At 41.4% G+C, this 20,327-nt stretch overlaps 2 protein-coding genes across 2 annotated transcripts in view; one reads left to right on the top strand and one right to left on the bottom strand.

The window, feature by feature from the left end:
• The window catches only part of clic5a (chloride intracellular channel 5a), a 31,647-nt gene extending 18,940 nt beyond the window's left edge, over positions 1–12,707 (bottom strand). The window contains exon 1 of the mRNA XM_034175736.1: positions 12,106–12,707. Coding sequence (XP_034031627.1) covers positions 12,106–12,453 — 348 coding nt within the window. The 5' untranslated portion in view covers positions 12,454–12,707. The remainder of the gene's footprint in view (positions 1–12,105) is intronic.
• Positions 12,708–16,512: 3,805 nt separating this feature from the next.
• enpp4 (ectonucleotide pyrophosphatase/phosphodiesterase 4) overlaps positions 16,513–20,327 on the top strand; it is a 21,549-nt gene continuing 17,734 nt past the window's right edge. Inside the window, exon 1 of the mRNA XM_034175727.1 lies at positions 16,513–16,618. The gene's annotated coding sequence lies outside the window, so the exon portion shown is untranslated. The remainder of the gene's footprint in view (positions 16,619–20,327) is intronic.

Genomic DNA, 20,327 nt, shown 5'->3' with positions numbered 1-20,327 from the left:
GGGCCCCTGTCTGGAGCCAGACCTGGACAGAGAGCCCGTCAGTGAGCGCCTGGTGGCTGGGCTTGCCACGGAGCCTGGCTGGGCACAGCCCGAAAAGGCAATGTTGACACAGGGGGACTGCTGGGGTAGGGTGCGTATTGGAAATAGAGACTGGAATGGACGTCATGTGACTAGCGGCGTGCTGCACGGCGGCCATTACTAAGGGTGGAGAGAGTGCCTTGAGCCAGTTCAACAGAAGTGAAATAAGGGGAAAAAAGGCAGCCAGTGCTTCACCATCAACAGCACGAACTACAAAAACAAATTCTCGAATACTAAAATGAACTGTACAATAGCCTTAATGTAACTATGTAAAACAAGTGTCTATTTTAAAGTTATGTCGCAATTTAATATCGATATACTGAGACTATAATTCAACAGCATAAGTTCTTTTCATTAAGCTGTGTTCACATGCATACAAACAAAACAAACAAAAAATGTGTGTATATATATATATATATATATATATATACTTGCAGTTGTTTAATAAGTAAGGTATATCTTATATATTATATTCCAATTGTAAGGTGGAACTATGCTAGTATATAAAGGTATATCTAAATATCTAAAAAGGAAGAGTAAAATAGGAGAGTAGAAAAGAGTAGAGTAGAGCCACTTAGGTGCCTGGTCTTGAGAACCAGGGATGGTGAATGGCTTTATATCTGCTTAGTAAAAATCATATATATATATTGTTGTCATTAAAAGACTAGCAGTAATATTACAGTGGAAAAAGCAGCAAGGTAATTGACCACAATGGCAAGGCATACTTCAGATTTATATTTTAATACATAAAGATTTTTTTATCCGAGCTTTTAATCAGCTTGAATACAACTTACAAGGCTTCATTTATAAAAATCCATCAAGAATTATGATGACAGGAAATAAAAACGAAAAACAAAAAAAAAAAACAGTAAATTCCCCAAATTTCCACACTTTACATAAAACATTTTTTTTCTACCCTGGCACGTATGGGTTTATTAGAAAGAGCAATTAAAGGGCTTTAAAACAAGCCTACTTTTATTAAAATCTGTTAACAAATAGCGACAGTAGAGTGAGAAAATCATCACAGTTTGTCATAATTTCCTCAAATTTCTACATTTTACATAAAAGTTGTTTTTTTTTTCCACTCACACATGCAGAGGTTCATTGGAAAGAGCTTTCAAAGGGCTTTAAAACAAGCCTATTGTTGTGAAAGTGTAGTGACACGGACCCACAACAGGGGGCGCAAATGAACGGTCAATAGATGAGCCAAAAAGTAACAATTTAATGTTGTGAAGGTGCACAACGAATATACAGACAATCTCAGAATCTGATAACAGTCAATCCACAAAGGTGACGTGTGGGCAGGCTCGAGGATAGAAGACGTCTGTCCTGAGAAGAGCCGGAACCACACGATTTCCGCCGCCACCGAACCTGGTGAATACTGGAGCCGCCAAGTCCCGAATTCCCAGGTGATCACCGTCCCCGACTGTCGGATCCGGTACTGCTGGCGAAGAACAAAGACAGTCAAGTGTGGGTGTGTGTACACCCCGTAACAACAACAGTGGGAATGCCACCTCCACCTCTACCACACACTCGTGCAGCGTCTGCGTAACCACTTATCTGAATCTGCAGGCTGAGAAGGTTACCTCCATAGAAGTACGATATCTCGGCGATGAGGTGGAGATGACGTCTGGGTTTTATGGAGTGAGATGATGAAGCATGAATGAGTGACAGCTGTCAGGAAATAATGAGTGACAGCTGTCACTCCCGGCTGTGTCCGTGGCGGCAGCGCCCTCTCGTGCCTGAAGCCCGCACTTCAGGCAGGGCGCCCTCTGGTGGTGGGGCAGCAGTACCTCTTCTTCTGACAGCCCACACAACACCTATATTTATTAAAATCCTTTAAGAAATAGCGACACTAGTGCAAAAAAAGCGGTCAGTTTATTATTGATGATCTGCACATCTCCACCCTTAGTAATGGCACCTTCCTGTCCTGAGCGACACTAAGAGATTGAGGTGCGCACGTCCATTCCAGTCTATATTTCCATGGGGTGCGTTGTCACATGGGTGGCAGTGAAAGTCAAGGGCCTTGACAGACAAGGAAGGAGCTAGCTCTGGGGTCATGGAATGTCACCTCGCTGTGGAGGAAGGAGCCGGAGTACGTGTGGGAGGTGGCAGGCTACCAGATAGTTTTGATGAGCTTTGCCTCCATGCACAGTCTCAGCTCTGGAACCACTCTTCTTGATAGGAGTTAGACCTTATTCTTCTCTGAAGTTGTCCGGGTTGTGAGGCGCTGGGCAGGCGTGGGGATACTCATGACTCCCCGGCTGAGTGCAACTACATTGGAGTTTACCCCGGTAGATGAGAGGGTCGCCTCCCTGCACTTTTGGGTGGCGAGGGGGGGTGGGACTCTGACTGCTGTTTGTGCGTATGCACCAAGCAGCAGTTCGGAGTATTCGGCCTTCTTGGAGTCCCTGAATGGAGCCCTGTATGGAGTTCCAGTGGAAGGCTCCAATGTTCTGCTGGGGGACTTCAACACACATGTGGGCAATGACACAGACACCTGGAGAGGTGTGACTGGGAGGAATGACCTCCCTGATCTAAGCCTGTGCAGTCATTTGTTATTGGACTTCTGTGATACTGACGGACTGTCCAAAACAAACACCATGTTTGAACATAAGGATGCTCATAAGTGTACATGGTACCAGAGCACCCTAGGCCGAAGGTTGATGATTGATTTTGTGATTGTATCATTTGATCTGTGGCTGCTTGTTCTGGACACTCGGGTGAAGACAGAGGCAGAGCTGTCAACTGATCACCATCTGGTGATGAGTTGGATCAGAGGGTGGGGAAGGACTTTGGACAGACCTGGTCTTGGATCCTTGGCTCAAATCCCAGCCTGACTGGAAAATCACTAAGGGCTCTTGGGCAAGGTCCTTTATCCCCTAGTTGCTCCCTGTGTGTAGTGAGCGCCTTGCATGGCAGCAGCCTCACATTGGGGTGAATGTGAGGCATTGATGTGAGAAGCCCTTTGCAGATGGAAAAGCGCTATATATAAATGTAGTCCATTTACTGTGAACATCTGGAGGAGCCCACTGTCTGACAGATTTTTAACTTATACCTCCGGCAGAGCTTTTCTAGCATCCATGTGGAGGTTGGGAGCGTTGAACCAGAATGGGCAATATTCAAAGCTTCCATTGCTGAAGCTGTAGCGGGGAGCTGTGGCCTGAATATCTTAGATGCCTCAAAGAGTGGCAACCCTTGAACACCGTGGTGGACACCTGTGGTCAGGGAAGCCCTCCAACTGACTCCAGAGTCAGTTGCAAGGTACCTCACCTCACCTATGGTCAGGAGGGTTGGGTCATGACCGAAAGGACTACATCACGGGTACAAGCAGCTGAAATGGGTTTCCTCAGGAGGGTGACTGGTGTCTCCCTTAGAGATAAGGTGAGAAGCTCAGTCATTCATGAGGAGCTCGGAGTAGAGCCGCTGCTCCTTTGCGTTGAAAGGAGGCAGCTGAGGTGGTTCGGGCATCTGATAAGGATGCTCCCCTAGGGAGGTGTTCCAGGCACATCCATTTGGGAGGAGACCCCAGGTAAGATCCAGGACTAGGCGGAGAGATTATATCTCCACACTGGCCTGGGAACGCCTCAGGATCCACCAATCAGAGGTGGTTAATGTGGCCTGGGATAGGGAAGTTTGGGGTCCCCTGCTGGAGCTGTTGCTCCCACGACCCGATCTCGGATAAGTAGTTGAAGATGAGTGAGTGAGTGACTAATATTTCAAAGCAGGGAATAGTGTTATGCAGTAAATGTTTCATTTAATGTTTCAAGCATTATAAGACATTAAATTGTTTAACAATGCAGTTGTTTAATTTAGTTTTGAATGTTACAAAATTGTTATTCAATTTCTGAAGTGATTATTTCATTTATTATTTCAAATGTTTCAAGGCAGCAAATAATCTTTTGCACCAAATGTTTGATTTAGTGTTTCAAAATTTTCAGACACTGAATTGTTTTACAAAGTAGTCAGTTTAATTTTGGGTCACAAAAGTGGATCAATTCAGATGTAGATTTGTTTAAAGAACGTCATTCCTGAAGCAATTATTTCGCGTAGGATTTCAGCTGTGCCAAAGCAGTGAATAATATTTTGAAACAAATGTGTAATTCCAAATTACAGAACACTTTTATAAAGCAACCATTTAATGTTTTGAGTGTCATGAAACTGTGAAACATTTGTTGAAAATTGTGTTTAATTTAATGTTTCAGCTGAGTCAAAATGGTGAATACGAGTATGTTCTAAAGCATTTCATCTTTTGAACATTTTGAAATAGTGAATAATTTTCAGAAGCATTTGTTTCATTTAGTGTTTCAAGCATTTTAACACACCGGATTGTTTTATAAAGTGCTTCTTTAATTTTGAGTGTAACAAAACATTGAATCATTTCTTGATGGCGATTGTTTATGTTTCAGAGCTTCAAATGATGAATCACTTTCTGAAGCAATTTTTTTTTTACTTAGAACTTCAATTGTTTCAAAGGACAGACTAATATTCTGAAGCAAACATTTAATTTTTTTTGTTATTTTATTTGATTTGATTTATTTTTGAGCATTTTGAAAAAGTTTTTTGTTTTCAGTGGGAATGATTGAAATTTAAGTGTTACAAAACATTAAGTCATTTCTTGAAGCAGTTGCTTAGTGTTCCAAACACTTCAAACCAGTGAATTAATTTTTGAAACAGTAAGCAATACAGTACGTCTAATGTTTCAGAACAGTGAAACATTAGATGCTGATGCTAATGTATCAAGTGTTTCAGGGATTTTGGAATACTGAAGCAATTTATAAAGAAACAACTTAATTTGATTGTGAATGTAGAAAATGTTAAATAATATATGGAAGTAATCATTTCAATAAGCCTTTCAAGTATGTCAAAAATAATGAATTACAATGATGTGCTAAATTGTTTTTAAATTGGAAATCATTTTTTGCAGCAATTGTTCATTTAGTGTTGAGCGTTTTCAAACGGTACAAAAGCCTTAATTTATGCCAGTACTGTGTGGAATAATCCAGGAGGACTTCAAAAATGAAATCCATCTTCTCATTCAAAGTTCAAGTTCAAAGTTTAAACTTTATCCATCATCTTTTCTAATTTTTCACACTGACTCACTTTGAACTTTTGGTTCTTATTGCAACTGTTAACATTTCATTAGACATTCTAAAGAATTGAAACATTTTAGATTTAACAAGGCGGTGTGGCCCTTTAAAGCTGTCAATAGCAGATCTGAGTTACTCAATACGTAATATAACGCAAATAAAGAATGAACTCTGTACTGCGATACTCTGATTTATGATGATTCTGAGTTCAAAGTGTCAGATTTATGACCACAGTGTACATAGCACAAATGGACTTTAGTGTAGACGACAAAAATTGTAATAAATGGAGTTCATTTCTTTGGGTGTGGGCGGAGGTACAATGATTATCTGATATATTTAAAAAAAAACCTGATACAGAATTATACCAGCAAAGACTGGACTGCTTTTCCAATACTTCTTCCATGATGACGTTAATATATACAGTACGTAAACAAAGTATTCACAGCGCTGCACATTTTACACATTTTTACCTGAGGCCAAAATATGGCCATGGGGTATTGCGAAGGCCTTGGGTCCGTCCATCTGTCTGTCCATTCATTCATCTATGCTCAGCATAGGTCCAGATGTATGCTCATACGGCTGTATTTTAATGTATTTTAACATTGTGTTATATTTTTTTGTTACAGCCTTATTCTAAAATGCATTAAATTCATTTTTTTCCATAAAAATTGTACGCACAGTACCCCATAATGACAATGTGAAAAAAGATTTTTTTTTTTAGATTTTTGCAAATTTATTAAAAAATAAAAACAAACAAACAAAGAAATCACATGTACATAAGTATTCACAGCCTGTGCCATGAAGCTCAAAATTGAGCTCAGGTGCATCCTGTCTCCACTGATGATCCTTGAGATGTTTCTACAGCTTAATTTGAGTCATCTGGGGTAAATTTGGTTGACATGATTTGGAAATACACACAACTGTCTACATATAAAGTCCCACAGCTGACAGTGCATGTTAGAGCACAAACCAAGCATGAAGTCAAAGGAATTGTCTGTAGACCTCCGAGACAGGATTGTCTCAAGGCACAAATCTGAGGAAGGGTACAGAAACATTTCTGCTGCTTTGAAGGCCATAATGAGCACATTGGCCTCAATCATTCATAAATTGAAGACGTTTGGATCCACCAGGACTCTTCCTAGAGCTGGTCGTCCATATAAACTGAGCAATCTGGGGAGAAGGACCTTAGTCGGGGAGGTGACCAAGAATCCAATGGTCACTCTGTCAGAGCTCCAGCATTCCTCTGTGGAGAGAGGAGAACCTTCCAGAAGGACAACCATCTCTGTAGCAATCCACCAATCAGGCCTGTATGGTAGAGTGGCCAGATGGAAGCCACTCCTGAGTAAAAGGCACATGGCAGCCTGCCTGGAGTTTGCCAAAAGGCACTTGATGGACTCTCAGACCAGGAGAAACAAAATTTTCTGGTCTGATGAGACAAAGATTGCACTCCGGAAACCCGGCACCACTCATCACTTAGCCAATACCATCCCTACAGTGACGCATGGTGATAGCAGCATCATGCTGTGGTGATGTTTTTCATTGGCAGGAACCTGGAGACTTGTCAGGATTGAGGGAAAGATGAATGCATCAATGTAGAGAGACATCCTGCATGTAAACCTGCTCCAGAACGCTTTTCACCTCAGACTGGCGCGACGGTTCATCTTTCAGCAGGACAATGACCCTAAGCACACAGCCAAGATATCACATATGTGACTTCAGGACAACTCTGTGAATGTCCTTGAGTGGTCCAGCCAGAGCTCAGACCTGAATCCAATTGAACATCTCTGGAGAGATCTGAAAATGGTTGCGCACCGACGCTCCCCATCCAACCTGATGGAGCTTGAGAGGTGCTGCAAAGAGGAATCGGCAAAACTGCCCAAAGGTGCACCAAGCTTGTGACATCATATTCAAGAACAATTGAGGCTGTAATTGCTGCCAAAGGTGCATCAACAAAGTAGGGTATGAATACTTATGCACACATGATTTCTTAGTTTTATTTTTAATCAAATTTGTGAAAATTTCAAAATAACTTTTTCATGTTGTCATTATGGGGTGTTGTAAGCAGAATTTTGAGGGAAAAAAGAATTTGCTCCACATTGGAATAAGACTGTAACATAACAAAATGTTGAAGGCCTCTGAATACTTTTCAGATGCACTGTATATATTTTTTATCAGTACATCACAGGGGCCATGTTTCATTAATAAACTTTTCCGAAAAAAAAAAAAAAACTTTCAGTCAGCTTTAGTACCCCCTAGTGGCCACTACCAATCCACACCATTATTCTGCCGCAATAGAAAAGATATCTCCATACAACTATAAAGTAATTTTGGGAGATACTGTATAGGTAGTTTGCACAAACACTCTTCAAAACAATACAAAAAAAAAAAAGAAAGAAAAAGATATTGAGGCTTTTCAGGTTTCAAATCCCGCAAAACCTCAGAGAGTTCGCCGCGCTGCGAGATCTCAGTAACATTGAGAACTGCATTGAGACACTCTGATCACGCTGCACTTTAACCACTGCACACGGACAACACCATTAACATCGCAACATAAAACTATTTTATATTGTGCCTAAAACTCTCGTGAATATATTCTCTGGGTTTATAGATGTTGTTATTGTGTTTGTTTTATGTAAACATGCAAGAATCACAGGCTGTCTCTCCGTTATTTTCAATGGAAGCTGCTGTGAGCTACACTCGCCTCCTGTCGTGCTGGGGGAAAGTGAAGTTTGCTCTTTAACATCTTGATTATTGTTCTTTACAACACTGTTTGCCATCTTTGTTCCAGACTAATATATATACATAATATGTCTGAAATTCGGTTTGCGCTTATTAAATTCCACGCACATTAAACATAGCAGACACGGATTATTTGTTATAATTGTTTTAGCAGGTTTTCAGGATATCATGCAGCAGTCTCTTATTAACGTGACGAAAAGCATAAAAAACTTACATTTTTGTAGTATAATATTCATTTACAATTGTCACCATGTGGATTCTTTATGTTGTTTTGACTGCAGCGACTTTCTGGCGCGCAAGCGATTATGGGATACGTGAAAACCCCAAATGGGCTGTTTTTAAGCCCCACCTATTGCAGACGCACTGACTCAGTGGGACATATGTCACAGAAACCTGAAATGAGCCAATTCAATGCTAAACATTGCACATAGCAGCATAGTTTCTACATGCTAAGAAGTTGTATTATAAAACTTTGTGAATGTTTAACATAAAACACCACCAATATTTAACTGTGAAATCTCAAAAGCAAATTTTGTACAATAAACCACCTTTAATGAGTTCTTCCTCTTGATAAAATAGATAAGTTTGTGGAGGCTGATGATGAAATTATATATATACTTAACTTCCTTGTTGAGGTCATTAAAATGCATACATTTTCTAATTCTTGCAACGGTGTTATATATTAAATATGTACAAACAATTTAACTATAGCTTTAAGAGGACTCAGTCTGAAATGTACATGGTCCTCCTGCAGCAGGAATCAACCTCAACTGTCCCAACACTCAGTCAGAACATTCTTGTCAGATCACTTTTTATTTAGAACCAGTACAACCATGCCAAAGATACGACACACCTATTAATAAACTTAATGTGTGTAACGTGGACCAGATAACAGCTCATAGTGTTGCACGTATCTGATTTTTAACCCCTGGTGTGAATGCAACAAGTACACATGAGATGATAATCATTGACCTTGCTACACAGTCGCTCACAAACAGCTGATATGAGTGTGAGTGCAAGATATGAGATTTATGAGGTCTGAAAGACAGAGAAAGGCAACTCAGAACAGTAGCCCCTTAAAGGGGTATTATTGAGCGAAATTAATTTTTTCTACCTTTCAGAGTTAGAGATGCTTGGGTTTCATGTTGAACTCCTTCAAAGTCCCACCATTCTAGGTCTTTGGGTGTAGGATGCACCCTGCTGCAAGCAAAATTAATGCTTGAAACAGGGTAGTTAGACATCCTGTTGGTCTGAAACCACACCCACTGAGGCTGTGTTCCAATTCAGGGTCTGCACCTGTTGAAGGGTTGTGTCCCACAAAACTCTTCAGGCTTCAGCAGACGTAGCAGACGTCGGAATAAAGCGCTCTAAAATGAGAAGCTCTACGTAGTTGACAGACTGGTTTGCTGCTGTGTCATTATGCTTCCTGACCCATACTTCCTCTCACATGGCACCTGGGCAGTTGCGTGCACCAAGCTAGTGTAGTGGTTTAGTAATCATTTTCAAACTTATTTATGCTCTCCTTATAATATTACTGCTTTACAGACCCTAAAGTGTTCTTTTGTCTTTTTGGGCTACTGGCTGATAGGTCACTAACCCTATGTCGTGGTACAATGCTCGTCATAGCTGTCGGTGTCATTCGTTCATTGCGATATCTCAAAAACAGTCTGATAACTTTTTTTCTAATTTGGCAAGGGCATGATACATACAACCCCAATTCCAATGAAGTTGGACATTGTGTAAAATGTAAATAAAAACAGAATACAATGATTTGCAAATCCTCGCCAAGTGGTTAATGTGCTTGGTTTCAGTTCAGAAGGCTCCGGGTTCAAATCCCACTCCTGCCACATTTCTCCATGTAATGTGGAGTTGCATCAGGAAGGGCATCCGGCATAAAACCTGTGCCAATTCAACATGCAGATCCACCTTGGATTTGCTGTGGCGACCCCGAGTGCAAACAAGGAGCAGCCGAAGGGACTTACTTACTTCAACCTATATTCAACTGAATACACCACAAAGACAAGATATTTAATGTTCACACTGATAGACTTTATTGTTTTTGTGCAAATATTTGCTCATTTTGAAATGGATACCTGCAACACATTTCAAAAAAGTTGGGACGGGGCAACAAAAGACTGGAAAAGTTGATGAATGCTCAAAGAACACCTAATTGGAAACAGGTGAGTGTCATGACTGTGCATAAAAGGAGCATCTCCAAAAGTCTCAGCCGTTCACAAGCAAAGATTGGGCAAGGATCACCACTTTGTGAACAACTGTGTGAAAAAATAGTCCAACAGTTTAAGAACAATATTTCTCAATGTTCAATAGCAAGGAATTTAGGGATTCCATCATCTACAGTCCATAATATAATCACAAGTCTCAGAGAATCTGGAGAACTTTCTACATGTAAGCAGCAAGGCTGAAAACCAACACTGAAAGCCCGTGACCTTCGATCCCTCAGGCGGCACTGCATTAAAAAACGACATCATTGTGTAAAGGATCTTACCGCGTGGGCTCAGGAACACTCCAGAAAGCCACTGTCAGTTAACACAGTTCGTCACTACATCTACAAGTGCAAGTTAAAACTCTACCGTGCAAAGCGAAAGCCAAACATCAACAACATCCAGAAATGCCGTCGCCTTCTCTGGGCCCAAGCTCATTGAAATGGACAGACGTAAAGTGGAAAAGTGTGCTGTGGTCTGATGAGTCCATATTTCAAATTGTTTTTGGAAATCATGGACGTCATGTCCTCCAGACAAAAGAGGAAAAAGACCACCCAACTTGTTACCAGTGCAAAGTTCAAAAGCCAGCATCTGTGATGGTATGGGGGTGTGTTAGTGCCCATGGCATGGGCAAATTACACATCTGTGATGGCACCATCAATGCTGAAAGGTACATCCAGGTTTTGGAGCAACACATGATGCCACCCAAGCAACGTCTTTTTCAGGGACATCCCTGCTTATTTCAGCAAGACAATGCCAAGCCACATTCTGCACGTGTTACAACAGCGTGGCTTCATAGTAAAAGAGTGCGGGTACTAGACTTGACTGCCTGCCGTCCAGACCTGTCGCCCATTGAAAATGTGTGGCGCATTATGAAGTGCAAAATACGACAACCGAGACCCCGGACTGTTGAACAACTGAAGTCGTACATCAAGCAAGAATGGGAAAGAATTCCACCTACAAAGCTTCAACAATTAGTGTCCTCAGTTCCCAAATGCTTATTGAGTGTTGTTAGAAGGAAAGGTGATGTAACACAGTGGTAAACATACCACTGTCCCAACTTTTTTGAAACGTGTTGCAGGCATCCATTTCAAAATGAGCAAATATTTGCACAAAAACAGTAAAGTTTAGCAGTTTGAACATTAAATATCTTGTCTTTGTGGTGTATTCAATTGAATATAGGTTGAAGAGGATTTGCAAATCATTGTATTCTGTTTTTATTTACATTTTACACAACGTCCCAACTTCATTGGAATTGGGTAGGTAGGTGTCAACCTGACTCCAGAAAGGGCAAAGAGGGTGCAGGTTTCTTTGTAACCACCAACTCCACCAGGTGATTTCACTGATGAACTCATCCCGTCTGCTGTTAATCATCTGAAATAAACCTGGACTCTCTTTGCCCTTTCTGGAGTCAGGTTGACACCTATAGTGTAATATGGGTCATTGACATTTTTCCCGTGTAAAAATCATATTTGCAGATTTGCTCGCTTGGAAATGGTACCATTTTTATGACGAAAATAGCCATTTGAGCACTTAGAGGCAATTTCTCAAAAACTGTCTCATAACTTTTTTCTAATTTGTCAAGGATGAAATATGGGTTGTTGACATAGTTCATGTCAAAACATTATAATCATAGATTTGTTTTTGTTTTTTTTAAATGGCACCTATTTTTATTTTATTTATTGTATTGTCTGTGTCAGACTGTGTGGGCGTGTCTCACAGACCACAAACACAGTAGGTGTGTCTCACAAAAGAAGCAGGAACTCAAATGTGGGCATATGTCACAGAAGATTAAAACAATACATTTCAGGCCTAAATTTTGCTTGTAGCCAGTGAATTTCTACACACACAGATGCAGAATCATGAAAGTTTGAGGATGCTTTATTTAAAACTCCAACAATTTCACTCTCTCACCAATAAATAAAAATAAATTTCACATCACGTGACCCCTTTAAGGTAACTCATCTCTCCCTTACCTTTGTAAACAGCACAATTTCTGGTCCATCTTTTTCAGGCTTCTTATCATCTTCCTCTTTCTCAGAGGAGGATGAAGACGATGATGATGAAGATGACCTGCGTGATCCGAGCTCTGCCGCCTCTGGAGATCCGCTCTCCCACTTCAGCTCATTGCTGCTTTCCTCCACCTCTACCTTCTTCTCTTCTTCCCTGCTGTGCTCCTCTATCTCTTCTCTCTCCTCTTTCTCTGACCCTTCAGCATGTGAAGAAGAGGAGGAAGAGGACGAAGAGGATGAAGATGAAGAGCTGCCTCGCCTCTCCTCGGCGGGAATCCGGGATGGTAGCAGCGGCCGAGGAGGGAGTGTCATGCAGCGGCCTCTCGGTGTTCTCGTACTGAGGTTCAATGCTAGTGGGCTGGTTCGTGGCTGATGGTGGTGGAGTAGAGCGCTGAGGACAGGTCATAGGAGGTCGGCGACTGGTTTCTCGTACGTTACCTCTGGGTCTCGTATACGTTCTCGTAAAGGCGTTCCATCCTGGGTCAAAAGGTCAGGATGAAGGCCGTCTGGAGATGGTGGAGCGGTGAGGTGCACAGCAGAGTGACTTTGGTGTCGACAGTGTCAGTCTTATCACAAGGTACCTTGGGACTTTGGACGGGAAGTGAATGTGGAGAAAAGATAGTGGTGATACTTAAAGGAGCATACTGAACTCAGGTTCTGTCCTCTAGAGGGAAGAGGACAGAACCAATCAAACAACTTGGCCAAAAATGTCCTCAGCCTCTCCCAAATGGATCCAGTTGATAGGTACCTGGAATAATGAGGGAATAAGCTATAAATCCATGATTTTACAGTGTAGGGGTGGAGCCAGGAATTATTTTTGGATAACACACCAATGTCCACTAGATGTCGCTACTTGATGCTGCCCATATAGTATTTTGGCCATTCCAAAAACACTGAATGATGTTCGGAAAAAAAATTGTCTTCGTCTGTGTTTCAGCAGAATAAATTGTTTCCTGAAGCAGGTGATGCACTTTGTGTTGCTGGTGATACCGGTTGCAGCCTGAGGTTGATCACTTTCTGCCTTTGCAATGTACTTGATAGCAGATCTGCCGATCTTTAGGGCATGTATACACAATAAAATCACCAGTGTTAAATTAACACTGACAGTGCTAGTGGGACCATATGTACACTGTCAGTGTTAGTTTAACACAGGCGAATTTACCTGATTAGACAACAGAGGAGCTATTACTACACACTGCAGGGGAGGTGATGGTCTAGTGGTTAAGTGTTGGGCTTGAGACCAGAGGATCCTCAGTTCAAATCTCAGCCTGACTGGAAAATCACTAAGGGCCCTTGGGCAATGTCCTTAATCCCCTAGTTGCTCCCGGTGTGTAGTGAGTACCTTATATAGCGGAACCCTCACATCGGGGTGAATGTGAGGCATTATTGTAAAGCGCTTTGAGCGTCTGATGCAGATGGAAAAGCAGTATATAAATGCAGTAATTTACCATTTCACTGCTTATTTCTGCCAACCCCCACATGCTTCCATTTTTGTGTGTACTGTAAGAAGGGATTATAAGAAGCTACAACTCAGGCCTTTTTTCCCAGTTCAGTCTTGCAAAAAGGCATTTTAATGACACTAAAGCTATCTGCATCTTCTCTGCAGTTTCAGGTATTTCTTCTTTTGCAGTGTTGTCCTTGTGGTCACAGGAGACCACCCAATTTCCAAGTAATATTATTTTGAAGGTGTGGCTGTTACTTTACCTCATGTGATTGGTTTACTTCATTACCCGAGGCCAAAATATGGCCATCGGGTATCAAAAAGACTTTGCGTCCGTCTGTCCGTCTGTCTGTGCTCAGCATAAGTCCAGTCCTATTCCAGTCCCAGGAAACATTATTGGGATGCAGACCTTGGACAAGTTCAAACATGGCTAACCTGGACGTATTTTAAGCGGTCAAAAGGTCACATTCTGTTTCCTATTTTTATGTTCATTTGGCCGAGGGTATTGTAGCATTCCGTTACATTTTTACCCAAGGCCAAAATATGGCCATCAAGGATTGCAAAGACTTTGCGTCTGTCTGTCTGTGCTCTGTGTCTGTCTGTCCTGGGGGTTGAGCTGGAGTCGGTGGTGGAGGTGTCAGAGAGGAGGATGTTGAGGAAACTGCGCAGCAATAAAATGTGCAAAAATAATTTTTGTCCGTGCAACAAAGTTCAATATAAAACTGTCTTCAAAGGTAGTTTTCAACACAGTGTTTATTTCTGATACAATTTTCTGTTTCCAGTGCCCGCCCCCACCTTTTCCCGGCTGATTCTTTGTCCTCTCTCCCCGTCCCTGCACCCTGTGCCACTCTATTAAAAAAGGCATAAACCTCTCCTGTCCAGTGTTTCAAAACAATGAATCCTTTTCTCTGAAGGATTTCATTGATTGAATATTTTGACACATTGAATTCTTAAAATTATTCAGTGTTTTAAAACGCTCAAATACGCAATAAACATTTGTTTCGTAAAATGATTCACTGTTGATAAATCCTCAAAAAATAGGATGTTGAAATCTTTTTTCTGACATATGAAGAGAAAGCAGGCGTGCTGGCTGTTTTTAATCGCCACAAGTCCACGCTATCAAACAGCGAGACAGGTGCACTATCGATGACCAAAAAGAGTGTTATTGTGAATTTGAAGCAGTGTGTTCATGTGTTTAAAAAAAGCAGAGCACTGTGTGTTGATCCCCTGGCTGCTCGCTCCACCTCACAGACGAAGTGAGAGGAAGCGTCCACTTTTTTAGTGAACCAATTTTAAGTGCCTAACCCCCCCAAAAAAGGCCTTTATTGGATTGATTATTATCAGATTCAATCAGAGTTTGATCCATTTATCAACAGGGAACATGGTGGATTTATCAATGCTGCTTTGGAAGAAATCAATATGGGAAAGCCACACTCAGCAGCCCCAGGAGCATTACTGAAGCAAAGCAGGAGGTTGTTTTTAACAACTGAGCAATGCAGCTGCTTTAACCTTCACTCACACTCAGATTTTATTGTGACTGCATCAAAACACTTTAAAACCAAGGCTTGATGAGGACTCAAAATAAAAGATAGGTGAGTCACATTGTGACCCGGACTTTACCTGCATCCGGACTTCACAACACAATACAAAATTGCATACTGATCTAGAACGGCCTGACTGATCAATATGTTGCAATCTGATATTTAATATACAAGCTGAAACAAAATAGTGTCTTCCTGATCTTGGCTTTACATTATGATGTCATATCTTTCTGCTGTAGAACCTGCATATTGATCCGGATCACTCCCATCAAATCCTGAGCCAGATATAGAGCCTATATAAAGTGAACTCTTGATCCAGAATCCGGATCCAGATCACCTCCAAAATTCAGTGGAGTCTTCCATGCACTAATATCTATCTGTGTTGCATATTTCGTAAAAATCCGTGCAGTACTTTTGATGTAATCTCTAAGTAAAATCTTGATCCAGAATGAGGATCCAGATCCAGATCACCTCCAAAATTTAATGGACTCTTCCATGCCGTGCAATAGTTTTAACATAATCCTTCTCACAGATAGACAGACAAATAAATAAACGCTGATAATTTTATGTCCTTCGGATGTAACAAGCCTCATGACACAAACCCACACTTGTGCAAACTTGTGCAATTAATTCACCTGAATGCCAAACTTACACCGGAAACAAAGCAATTTTTTGGAAAAATATTGATCCTCCATAGCAAAAAAAAAAAAAAAAAAAAAAAAAAACACCCACAAAGAAACAATAACAAAAACAGCACAACGGGAATAACTACGGGAATAAAACTTATCAACGCTGTATTTGAATATTTGAAAATACAGAAATAATTCAAAAACAAAATCATAACACTTCAAACATTTGAAAACTATGAATCCATTTTCATTAAAAATATATAATAAAAATATAATGAAAATATCAATAAACTTGTATGACAGTGAAAAAGCCTTCTATGAAATACAGTATATCCTTATTGTTATTATTATTATTGTTTTTAATATTAAATGCTATTTTCGTCAACTCGTCATGTAATCGACTATGACGTCATCCTCATACGTGGTCTCGCCCACAGTCTAATCTGAACACTCATTGGCTGCAGTCATTGCCGACGACCTGCGTTGGTCCAATGCCGACGGTGCCGACTAACACGTCAAGTTACCCGCAACAGTATCAGAAGTACAGGCAAAGTACAACAAAATTAAACCTTAAGCTTTACAGTTTGTGAACATTGGGGTGTGTATTTCAACTTTACGTGTGTCCAATAGATAATTGCTTAGATATTCTTCTGTATAGAATTATTTATTTGCATCACGAAAGATACATGGCGCGTTTATTTTGAAATTCATTACCAGAACGTGTGTTGTCATTTATTTTAACTTGATGTTCCGACGTCGATTTACTTTAAGGAAATACTTTCACAATGCTACACCGCAGCGAAAATATACTGTGAAAAGTTATGTAACGCTACTGGCTCGAGGACAACTAACCTGTTTTGTAACAGGTAATTTTTATTAAATAATGTATTTGTGTTATGTGTGAAATGTTTGTAACATTATAGCACAGAATTCACCGGTTCGTTATTCTCTCAATAGTAATGCAAACATTAATATCGGTAAGAAGAATGTTATAAAGTATGTGTCTTTAAAATTACGACTTCCTTGATAGAGTAATACTGCGCCACGGCTGGTTTGTGTAACATAATGTGTCCACATCAGGAAGACATAAAAGACAACAAAGAATATAATACTGTGGGTAGGCGGAGGAAGCCCCGTAGGGCTTGGTGCCCGGTTGTGGTACCCCGATCACACTCGCCAGTGCGAACTGTGAATCGGTTCTCCCCCTTGGATTTGCCAGATGTGAATTCTCTCTTCCACTCCTGTCTCCAGGCCGAAACACCGGACTTCAGTGAGGGGATTCTATCACCCACAAAGTCCGGTTACAGACGCCGGCTGACGTTAAATGTATTCCTGGGGCCAGAGCTCCCGACATTGCATCTGACGCTGCAGAAGGGAAGACAGACAAAGGAACATGACATGAGATGTAGTCACATAGTTATTCACGTTGGCACCAATGATATCAGGATGAAGCACTCAGAGGTCACAAAAATGGACATAGAGAGGACTTGTGACCTTGCCAGAAAGATGTGTCGGCATCGATTAAATAGTCTCTGGTCCCCTCCCCTCCCGGGGTACTGATGAGGCGTTTAGCAGGCTGACATCGTTAAATAGGTGGCTGGTGCAGTTTTGTAGACAGCAAGGCTTTAGCTTTATTAATAACTGGCCTTTGTTCTGGGGCCGCCGTGGCTTGCTGATGCCGGATGGCCTCCACCCTACTGGGGAAGGCGCCGCCATCTTGTCTGCGAACATAGATAGAGCTCTACAGGGAGGGTAACATTGGGAATCTACAGCAGGCCACGGAGCAGGTGATTAGAGACCCTGCAAGGCTTATGACAGACAAATGTGGGTGTGGAATCCATTAGCTTAGCGGGGAATTTAGTGCAGAAAATCCACTATGTGATAGTGCAGTTTATTTGCCAGGGAGGGAATTTCAACAAGTTGAGACTGTGGCCTGCTTCCGTAGTCATGTTCATAAAAATCATAGAGGGATATGCTTTCCAAACTTAATACCCATTACTATATTGGATGATGTTGAAATTGAGGATGGCCCAGTGGTTGTTCCAGCAATAGCAAAGATTTCGTGTCTGCTAGCTACAACACGCGTGGAATGTCTTAAACCTAAACCTACTTCTAGGCGTCTTGAACCACCCCTAAACCCAAACAGTTCAACTGTCAACCCCACTGAGGTCCTTAGACTGGGTCTCATTAACATAAGATCACTGTCCTCAAAATCATTGTTGATCAGTGATCTAATTATTGATCATCACTTAGATATGATTGGGCTGTGTGAAACCTGGGTTAAACCTACAGCTGTCCTCCCCTTAAATGAGGCCTGCCCACCAGCTTGTACATTTAATCACGTCCCTCATGATGTGAAGCAAGGCGGGGGGGTGCTCTTATTTATAAATCTAGGTTTAGCTTATTAGCTGTTGGGGTTACTAATATCACTCGTTTGAGCATCTGATTCTCCGCTCTGCTCAGGATATTAAACATTGCCAAGGTCAGAAGAATAAAAATTAGTTGTATTATGTTGTCACTGTATATAGGCCTCCTGGCCCGTATTCTGAATTCTTAGATGAATTTGGTGCGTTCATCTCTAACTTGTCAACTAGTGTAGATAACATTCTGATCATTGGTGACTTTAACATTCATATAAATAAGCCTTCTGATCCCCTCTGCAAAAACACCTCCGTGTTGATAACCATTTGTAAAATCCAGGCGGCTTTCTTTCAGTGGAGTGAGTATATGAGAATTGTTTAACAGCAGGACATGTTCCAACTTGTCCTTAAGGCTTTCAACAGAGGTGTTTTTCCTGTGGCGGAGTGTCGCGGCGGCTGCGTCCCGACGCGCGGACCCGTCCGCACGTCTTTCATTAAAAAAAATCTCCTTTAACAGTGGAATATCCGGATAAAATGCTGAAACCGACTTCTTCTGAAACTTCTCTGTTCTCTCACGACGTCCTGGATCAATAGAGCCTGAAATGTGGAGGTTTTCAGCTTGAACAGGCTGACGACGGCCGCTGAGAGCGCTGAGCGACGTCTCGCACCGTGGGAAGTCCTTAAAGCGACAGAATCACCTCAAAATCTCTCATCAGCCGTTAAAATTTTCACTGAAAACCAGCTTAATTTTTCGAACCGTGTCCACTTCGATGTGTCTCACAGGTTTAGAAAAAAATTTGATCAAACAACGCGCCAGTGTCTCAGCAACTTCTCAGACAAAGGAATTCCGACGAGGGGCTCGACGACTCCTCCCACAAGGAGTGCTCACAGGCGAATGACGTCACCGACAGGCGTGGAAAAACTCACGCATGCGCACGAGGGTTCAAGCATGTCTGACGTAAAAACATATGAATGAAATCCATATAGTTTTTGAAAAAAATAAAAAGGACCGTTACTTTATTGACAGCCCTCGTATATCATTACGGCGATGCATCAACTCCTCAACTAAGACTGAACTCGAAGCTAGACTGCCTGATGTCTTAGCTTCACATTTGACAAATACCCAGTCAGTAGACAGACTTGTGGATAGTTTAAACTCAGTGCTCAAAACTACACTCGACATGTTTGCACCACCTGTGTTAAAACCTCGCTCCCTCAAATCACAGTCACCTTGGTTCAATGATTATGGATAGTTTAAACTCAGTGCTCAAAACTACACTCGACATGATTGCACCACCTGTGTTAAAACCGCGCTCCCCCAAATCACAGTCACCTTGGTTCAGTGATTATCTGCGTGACCTAAAGCATAAAGTAAGAGGTCTAGAACGGAAATGGCGTCGTTCAAAATTAGAAGTATTTCACCTTGCCTGGCGTGATGCTATCTTAGACTATAAGCATGCATTACTGGCTACAAAGCGGACTTACTACTCTGATTTGATCAACAAAAACAAGCATAACTCAAAGTTCTTGTTCGACATGGTGGCAACACTTATGCATGGACAACCACCTGTAGTTCGCTCTCCTTTTACAGCACAAGATTTCCTGGATTACTTTGGGAAGAAAATAGATGTCATCAGGTTAAACATATCCCGGCATGCCTTAACCCAGCCACTACACCTTGCTATTGAGGTGGGCGCCACTACTGAGGTATTACCTAGATTTACAGAATTTGATAGGCATGCTGACAAAACTTGTAATGTCAACAAAAAGCACAACCTGTTTATTTGATCCTATACCAACAAAACTGTTTAAGGACCTGTGGCCCACTCTTGGGCCGACTGTGCTGGAAATTATTAATCTTTCTTTAACATCTGGATCTGTTCCTAAATGTTTCAAATCTGCAGTGATTAAACCATTACTAAGAAACCTAATCTTGACCCTATTGTATTGACAAACTATTGGCCGATATCAAATCTATCATCTTTCTCTAAAATTCTGAAAAAAGTGGTGTCACTGCAGCTTGTAGACTATCTTACTGAGAATAATCTCTTTGAGCCACTGCAGTCTGCTTTTAGAAAATATCATTCCACAGAGACGGCTCTCACTAAAGTGGTGAATGATCTTCTGCTTACAATGGATTCGGATACCACTACGGTTCTGTTGCTGTTAGAGCTCAGTAGGGCTGGGCGATTTTCTTCCCCCAAAAAATCTTTGA

This window comes from Thalassophryne amazonica, chromosome 1 (genome assembly GCF_902500255.1).
Source record: "Thalassophryne amazonica chromosome 1, fThaAma1.1, whole genome shotgun sequence".
Classification (NCBI taxonomy): Eukaryota; Metazoa; Chordata; class Actinopteri; order Batrachoidiformes; family Batrachoididae; genus Thalassophryne; species Thalassophryne amazonica.
Note: the sequence above shows the minus strand (reverse complement) of the source record. Positions and strands in the feature narration are given on the sequence as shown.